We start from the raw sequence: 7500 nt of genomic DNA, 5'->3' as shown, positions 1-7500 counted from the left end.
GGGGGTGAAAAAATACTTTTGTTTGCTGATGGTAGCTTTATTTACAGAGCATAAAGTTATCACATATATGAAGCATAATGAGCTATATAAAGAATATATTAAAATATGTGTCTTCACCTTGTTCTCATCATAATCTAGAACCTGTTGGGGCTTCCATACGATTGAGAGGGAGTGGGAGGAGGTGCCTGGCGTGCCTCGGGAGTGCCATACAGCTGGTTCGGTGCCACGACGTCGTTGCGGACGGAGGCTTCGGCGTCTTCGGGGATCTTGCCGATGTCAGCGTTGAGGCTTCGGAACTGTTCGGACGCGGCGCAGTCCACGTTGAACCACCAGTCACACACGAAGTACTGCTGGTTGAAGATGGTTCCGTTGGGGCACAGGAAGGCGTCCTGGCGGCCGTCAAACTGGCAGATGTGGAAGACTTGGCAGCCGGCCTGAGGGGCGGTGTCAGCATAGTATCCTGGGAAGTCCTGTTCCTCGCAGGAGAATCCGGTGTCGGGGACGGAGGCCAGGATGGGGTAGTCCTCGCCAGGGACGCCTCCGCCGGGGATGTTGGCGGCCAGGGCGGCGACGGGGTCCTGTTCCTGCTGGTCGAGAGTGGAGGCGTCGGCTCTCAGGTCCGGGGCGCCGTACGAGTATCCTGGAGCGGGAGGAGCGGGCGGGCTGAACAGCTTGTCGGCGCGGACGGCTCCCAAAAGAGCTGAAAGGAATAATGAATTTCAAACATCAGTAAAAGCCTAAAAAGAACACGCTGAAATAATCACAACACAACTGTGAAACGCAAGTGCATAAAGAACCGAAATTCCTTGACTGTGCCTCCTACGCCACACACGAGAAAGCCAAACAAGGAACCCCACTTTACCTAATGCCAGCAACAACACACTCATCGTGAGTAGCAGAATTGCGAAGATTGGAAGGGAAGGGAAGCCTAGGATTGCACTGCGCCGAAGGAGGGCACTGGTGCGTCTTTATAGCGCCTCGAAGGCCTTTCTCTCGCAGGACCAAGGCTGACCCAGATGACCCAAGGCGAGAGCAAGGGAGCGACCTAGGATACCACTATCATTATATCTTTCGGAATGTTTCGTCCCTATGAGGTGAACGAAGGAAAAGAAACATACATTTGGGAGGAAATGCCTACGTACATGCGGTCTGTGTCCTTGCTTGTGATTGTGCATGCCCCTCTTTCTATCTCTGGGCGCTTGCTTGAATATGCATCAGGTCGTGGACTTTTATTAAACTCAAATTTTTGTGTGTGATTCGTTTTTTAAATAGTTTCCAGATATGTTTGTTTGCATGTAAAAGAGTTAATACGTTTCATGGATCCATTTTTAAAGTCAATCTTTGAGTAAAGTTTGCTTCGTCTATAGATATGATATCCTCACCCCTTTCAATATAATACCAATGGTAAAAATAACTGATAAAGTAACATTGTAAATAATGCTGATAATAATCATGACAGCATTCCTAATGATGATAATGATAGATATAATTATGATAGTGATAGAAATAGTTATAAAAAACAAATGATTATTTTCTTGTGTATATATGAGGATCAGGTGTATGAATCAAAATTCTATCATATATAACGGTAGCATTGATGATGATAATTGAACAAGAAGCATCAAACTGATATTAGTGAGGATAACAATAATAATTTTGAGCATACTATTTGTAAGAGATATATGTACGATATTCAGGGCATTGATAATTATAAGGGTTGATAATATTTATACAGTACAGATAAGATTTTTTTGCTAAAATACCTTAATAATATCAGATTTTTTTTCTACTTCATTAATGGTAACAATAATGATCTTGATGATGGTCCTAATTATGATAATGATGATAAATATATATATATATATATATATATATATATATATATATATATATATATATATGTATATTCATATACATATTTATATCTCTCTCTGTGTGTGTGTATGTGCGTGTGTGTGTATATGTGTGTGTGTGTGTGTGTGTGTGTATGTATGTGCGTGTGTCATGTATATATATATATACACTGTGTATATGTATATATATATATATATATATATATATATATATATATATATATATATATACACACGCACATATATATATACACATGTGTGTGTGTGTGTTCGTATATGCGTTTCTTGCTCTGTCTCTTCCTCTATCCGTTTCTCCCTCTCTTTTTATCTAGCCTTGTCTCTCCCTCGAACTAGAAATAAATCTATCTATCTTCACTTCACTCTTTCATAAATCCTTTTTTATCTTTGTTTCTCTTTGTTTATTTAAATATTCGTCTATCTATATCTTTTTCTGTCATATAGGTCTCTTTATCTCTCTTTCATTCCCTTTACACCTCTTACATCCTCTCTATATATATCTAATCATCGATATATTCATCTATCTTTCAATCTGTTCTCTCTCTCTCTCTTTCAATTTCTATCTTTATTTATATCTCCCTCTCCCTCCCATACATTTTTTCTCCCCCTCTCTCTTCTTCTCATTTTTCCAGACCAAAGTTATCTTCTCTCCCAGATATGCTATGATAGATTAACGCGCAGATTCATAATTCTAGGTTAACACATTCATACATTATTCGTAGGCACAGAAAAACCTTTCATTGAGAGGGTGAAAAGACAAAAAAAATCATTTTTTTGCTTAATTTCGTATTTTGACACATATTTCGAGATCGTTTGAAAAAGCTTTAAGGAAACAAAGTTATGTACAAGAGCAGCGCTAACATAAATGTTGTTTTGTAGCTGTAGAGGGAATAAATATCTGTTTATCGAGTTCGTGCAATGAAATGTCTATAGTCTTGCAGTAGGTTTCTTAAAATCGGTTAGGGCTGTTGTAGAATTGGGAGGGGACTGTGGGAGGTGCCTGGCGCACTTCGGGAGTGCCATACAGCTGGTTCGGTGCCACGACGTCGTTGCGGACGGAGGCTTCGGCGTCTTCGGGGATCTTGCCGATGTCAGCGTTGAGGCTTCGGAACTGTTCGGACGCGGCGCAGTCCACGTTGAACCACCAGTCACACACGAAGTACTGCTGGTTGAAGATGGTTCCGTTGGGGCACAGGAAGGCGTCCTGGCGGCCGTCAAACTGGCAGATGTGGAAGACTTGGCAGCCGGCCTGAGGGGCGGTGTCAGCATAGTATCCTGGGAAGTCCTGTTCCTCGCACGAGAATCCGGTGTCGGGGACGGAGGTCAGGATGGGGTAGTCCTCGCCAGGGACGCCTCCGCCGGGGATGTTGGCGGCCAGGGCAGCGACGGGGTCCTGTTCCTGCTGGTCGAGAGTGGAGGCGTCGGCTCTCAGGTCCGGGGCGCCGTACGAGTATCCTGGAGCGGGAGGAGCGGGCGCGCTGAACATCTTGTCGGCGTGGATGACGCCCACAAAGGCTGCAAAAAGAATCAAGAGGAAATATTAACATCTAACATGGATACATCGTATAAACATCTTACAAATTCAAAGTAAATAGAAAAGTATAACAATGAAACCAAACAAGTTACCTAGAGCCAGGACCAAAGTCTTAACCATCATTATAGCTTGAAGTCAAAAGACGTACAGAAGATTCAAAGTTACACTGTGCCGAAGGAAGGTGTCGGTACAGTTATATAGTACCACGAACGTCCTTTCTCTGAGGCCCCCAAGGCTGGCACACTTACCCGCGAAGATGCCTCTCACGACCCGATCCTTTCGAGCTGCCTTGGTCTCTCAGGGTAGCAAGAGTTACGAGAAGGTCCTACTCTCTTTTCCCTTCACAAGAAAAGCACTTCTGAAGAATGATTCAACATCCACTACACAAACCTCGTTTTTGTTAATGGGCACCTTTGTATTTGACGTAACTATAAAAGGAAAAGCAGGTTAAAGGTATTGGTGTAAAGAAACGTGTTATGTGGTGTATCTTTTAATCTTGATGTGTCTATTGAAATATTTATATCAAAGTTGGGATATACACAGAAATAGTAAGATATGGAGTGTGTGTGTTTATATATATATATGGTGTGTGTTTGTATATGTCTGTGATATATACATACATACATATGTATATATATATATATATATATATATATATATATATGTATATATATATATATGTGTGTGTGTGTGTGTGTGTACATATGTGTTTGTGTGTGTGAGGGAAGGTTGTATTTTGTTATCATATTATTAGTTATTATTATTGTTATTACTTATTTTATTCTTGTAAATAAAGCAGACAATAACATAATGGAATGCTAATATTGCTTATTCATTTAACCGAATAGAAAGTGAAGCACATCAAAGAAATGAAACCTGTTAAGCTATATTCAAACACCTCCCCCCTCTCCCCCTCCCCCTACACGCCTACACACTTCCTTCCTCTACTCCCACCTGAATAAGTGACCGTTAAGGTGGTTCTTTATCCTAAGGGCCAGACCCAACCCCTGGCTAGACCGAAGCCATCGCGTGAAGACCTTCGTTAAATCAAAACCTACAGTCAAGACCCATCGGGAACAATATCCCTGATAAAAACCGCAGCATTGACTGGTAAATGTGAGTTAGATGTGTGTTCGTTGTCTCAAGGACCAATCGACATGAAAGTCTATGCAATTAGATGTTCTATTTCATTCTTACTATGAGTTTGCTTGAGCCGCCGTATTGCAGTGGCAACGTGCGCTCATAAGGGTATACCAAGAGGGTGTCCAGGTAAACGGGTTTAACTCCTGTCCACATCAGGAAGGGTATCCAGACGGGCAACGGTCACTCGCTGCCAAATTCCAAGTCTTTCGAAAGGTGGCACCGTCTAGCCCTTTTGGCAAGGATTTTTATGACGTAAAAGCGAACGTCTGTGTTAGTTTGCTGTAGTGAGTCATGGTTTTGGAACTGACAGGGAGGAAAAGATTAGTAAGGAATACAGAAACGTTGTAATTTTATTTCATTTTTCGTTCTTTGTCTCTTTAAGAATGATGCGATTCCGTACATGACTTCATGTGTGTCTTCCCGTATATCTATCTGCAAATGTTCTTCTGTATATATCTAGATAGTCGAATCAATTTTCTTCTTCAAATTGATGCTTTGTGTATCATTGCAGATTCTTTACACAGATCCCAGTCTAATCAGCAAATAGGGAAAAATATAAAGAAGATTGTTTCACTTTGCATGCAGCTCAGTGCATATACATGTACATTCATGTATATATATATATATATATATATATATATATATATATATATATATATATATATATATATATATAAAGAGAGAGAGAGAGAGAGAGAGAGAGAGAGAGAGAGAGAGAGAGAGAGAAAGTGTACGAGAGCAACGTATCCGTATATACATCAAGTATAACAGTCCTAATAAATCAGCATAATAAAGTGGGAAGAAAAGGATGAAGCAAAAAGGGGGAGAAGCAGATAAAGAGAAGTAATAACGAAAAGCAAAGGGCAGACGAAAAGAGGGAGGAGGATGGAAAGGAGTAAGAGGAAAACAGGAAGGCAGACGAGGAGTAGAAGGAGAAGAAAAAAAAATGATGATAAAGTGATGGAAAGTAAAGTAGGAAGAGGCATAAAGATTTAAAAAAAGGTATAGGGAAGAGGTGATGTAAAATGAAGAAGACCAGAAAGGGCGGGAGAGGAAAAGATGATAAAAGGAAGATGGTAGAAAAAAAGGGAAAATAGACTGATAAAAATGGAGAGAAGGAGGATATAAAAAAGGAGGAAGATAGAGAAGAAGGAAAGGAAGAAGGAAGATGGAAAGAGAGGGTGGTTATATTAGAATCAATGAAAATGGTAGTGGTAGAGTAAAGGAACGAATAATTTGAAAACGAAGATAGATGACGAAAAGCAGGAAGAGAAGAAGAGAAGGAGGCGAAGAAGCTGGGGGGAAAGGACGATGAGACAAAGTACGAAAGCAAAAAGAAGTTGGAGAATTACAATACGGATGATATATAGGTAGATAATACAGGCTATAATAGAATATACTTTTTAGTCACTCTTGTGCAATGTGCATGCATCACTTGCACACACAAAAAACTGTTCTTTCCCTTTCCTTTTTTTTGTATTTCTTCACACTTCTATTTATATATATATATATATATATATATATATATATATATATATATATATATACTTATCTACTTTTCCTCTTTACCTGAAGGACGGATACTCATCACACACATATCAAAGTGTGTGTGTGTGTTTGTGTGTGTGTGTGTTTCCATAGTTTATCTTATACGGAGCAAGTGAACGTAAGCCTGTCCAATTAGTACAGTAATTAAGTATAAAAAAAATTCTTATTTATCTGCTCAGACCGAGAAACTTTCTCGTGTGTTGTTTATGTTTCATTTTGATAAATAACGTTTTATTTGATGAACTAATGTAGTATTGGACAAAAAAGTATTGTTGAGATAGACAGATAGCTAGATAAGAAAAGAGAGAGGGGGGGATGAGAGAGAGAAAGAGAGAGAAGGAGAGGGAGAGAGAGAAAGAGATAGAGATGATAGAAACAAGAGTCGAAATAATAAGAGAGAAACGGAGATGCAAAAATAAAGAAGATATAAAATACAAAAGAGAGATAGCCAATGAGAGGGAAGGGATATAAAAAAAAAAAAAAAAAAAACAGGGTAGAATTTTCGTCAGATTATTATTATTTTTTTTTTTTTTTGGGGGGGGGGGGGGTGGGTAAAAAAATACTTTTGTTTGCTGATGGTAGCTTTATTTACAGAGCATAAAGTTATCACATATGTGAAGCATAATGAGCTATATAAAGAATGTATTTAAATATGTGTCTTCACCTTGTTCTCATCATAATCTAGAACCTGTTGGGACTTCCATACGATTGAGAGGGAGTGGGAGGAGGTGCCTGGCGTGCCTCAGGAGTGCCATACAGCTGGTTCGGTGCCACGACGTCACTGCGGACGGAGGCTTCGGCGTCTTCGGGGATCTTGCCGATGTCAGCGTTGAGGCTTCGGAACTGTTCGGACGCGGCGCAGTCCACGTTGAACCACCAGTCACACACGAAGTACTGCTGGTTGAAGATGGTTCCGTTGGGGCACAGGAAGGCGTCCTGGCGGCCGTCAAACTGGCAGATGTGGAAGACTTGGCAGCCGGCCTGAGGGGCGGTGTCAGCATAGTATCCTGGGAAGTCCTGTTCCTCGCAGGAGAATCCGGTGTCGGGGACGGAGGCCAGGATGGGGTAGTCCTCGCCAGGGACGCCTCCGCCGGGGATGTTGGCGGCCAGGGCGGCGACGGGGTCCTGTTCCTGCTGGTCGAGAGTGGAGGCGTCGGCTCTCAGGTCCGGGGCGCCGTACGAGTATCCTGGAGCGGGAGGAGCGGGCGGGCTGAACAGCTTGTCGGCGCGGACGGCTCCCAAAAGAGCTGAAAGGAATAATGAATTTCAAACATCAGTAAAAGCCTAAAAAGAACACGCTGAAATGATTACAACACAACTATGAGACGCAAGTACATAAAGAACCGAAATTCCTTAGCTGTGCCTCCTACGCCACACACGAGAAAGCCAAACAAGGAACCCCAC

The 7500-nt window shown here is 41.5% G+C and overlaps 3 protein-coding genes across 3 annotated transcripts in view; all 3 read right to left on the bottom strand.

The window, feature by feature from the left end:
* Positions 1–16: 16 nt before the first annotated feature.
* Positions 17–964, bottom strand: LOC122264379 (uncharacterized). Its single transcript, XM_086549528.1, has 2 exons — positions 863–964; positions 17–700 (listed from the first exon to the last, which is right to left on the bottom strand). The coding sequence occupies exons 1-2, from the start codon at positions 885–887 to the stop codon at positions 135–137; spliced, it is 591 nt and encodes a 196-aa protein (XP_086405654.1). The 5' UTR covers positions 888–964; the 3' UTR covers positions 17–134.
* Positions 965–2640: 1676 nt separating this feature from the next.
* Positions 2641–3575, bottom strand: LOC122264388 (uncharacterized). Its single transcript, XM_086549527.1, has 2 exons — positions 3498–3575; positions 2641–3386 (listed from the first exon to the last, which is right to left on the bottom strand). The coding sequence occupies exons 1-2, from the start codon at positions 3526–3528 to the stop codon at positions 2821–2823; spliced, it is 597 nt and encodes a 198-aa protein (XP_086405653.1). The 5' UTR covers positions 3529–3575; the 3' UTR covers positions 2641–2820.
* Positions 3576–6659: 3084 nt separating this feature from the next.
* Positions 6660–7500, bottom strand: part of LOC122264383 (uncharacterized) — a 948-nt gene continuing 107 nt past the window's right edge. The window contains exon 2 of the mRNA XM_086549526.1: positions 6660–7343. Coding sequence (XP_086405652.1) covers positions 6778–7343 — 566 coding nt within the window. The 3' untranslated portion in view covers positions 6660–6777. The remainder of the gene's footprint in view (positions 7344–7500) is intronic.

Source organism: Penaeus japonicus, unplaced genomic scaffold (assembly GCF_977035675.1).
Source record: "Penaeus japonicus unplaced genomic scaffold, GWHDUDI00000001_assembly GWHDUDI00000022, whole genome shotgun sequence".
In the NCBI taxonomy this organism is placed as follows: Eukaryota; Metazoa; Arthropoda; class Malacostraca; order Decapoda; family Penaeidae; genus Penaeus; species Penaeus japonicus.
The sequence above is the reverse complement of the archived record's forward strand: the minus strand, read 5'-3'. Positions and strand labels throughout refer to the sequence as shown.

Bases quoted from the DNA above. Each gene is read 5' to 3' on its own strand.
- LOC122264388 (XM_086549527.1), bottom strand. From the start codon at position 3,528: ATGATGGTTAAGACTTTGGTCCTGGCTCTAG. The intron at 3,387-3,497 runs GTAACTTGTTTG...TTCTTTTTGCAG, and splicing joins GACTTTGGTCCTGGCTCTAG to CCTTTGTGGGCGTCATCCAC.
- LOC122264379 (XM_086549528.1), bottom strand. From the start codon at position 887: ATGAGTGTGTTGTTGCTGGCATTAG. The intron at 701-862 runs GTAAAGTGGGGT...TATTCCTTTCAG, and splicing joins TGTGTTGTTGCTGGCATTAG to CTCTTTTGGGAGCCGTCCGC.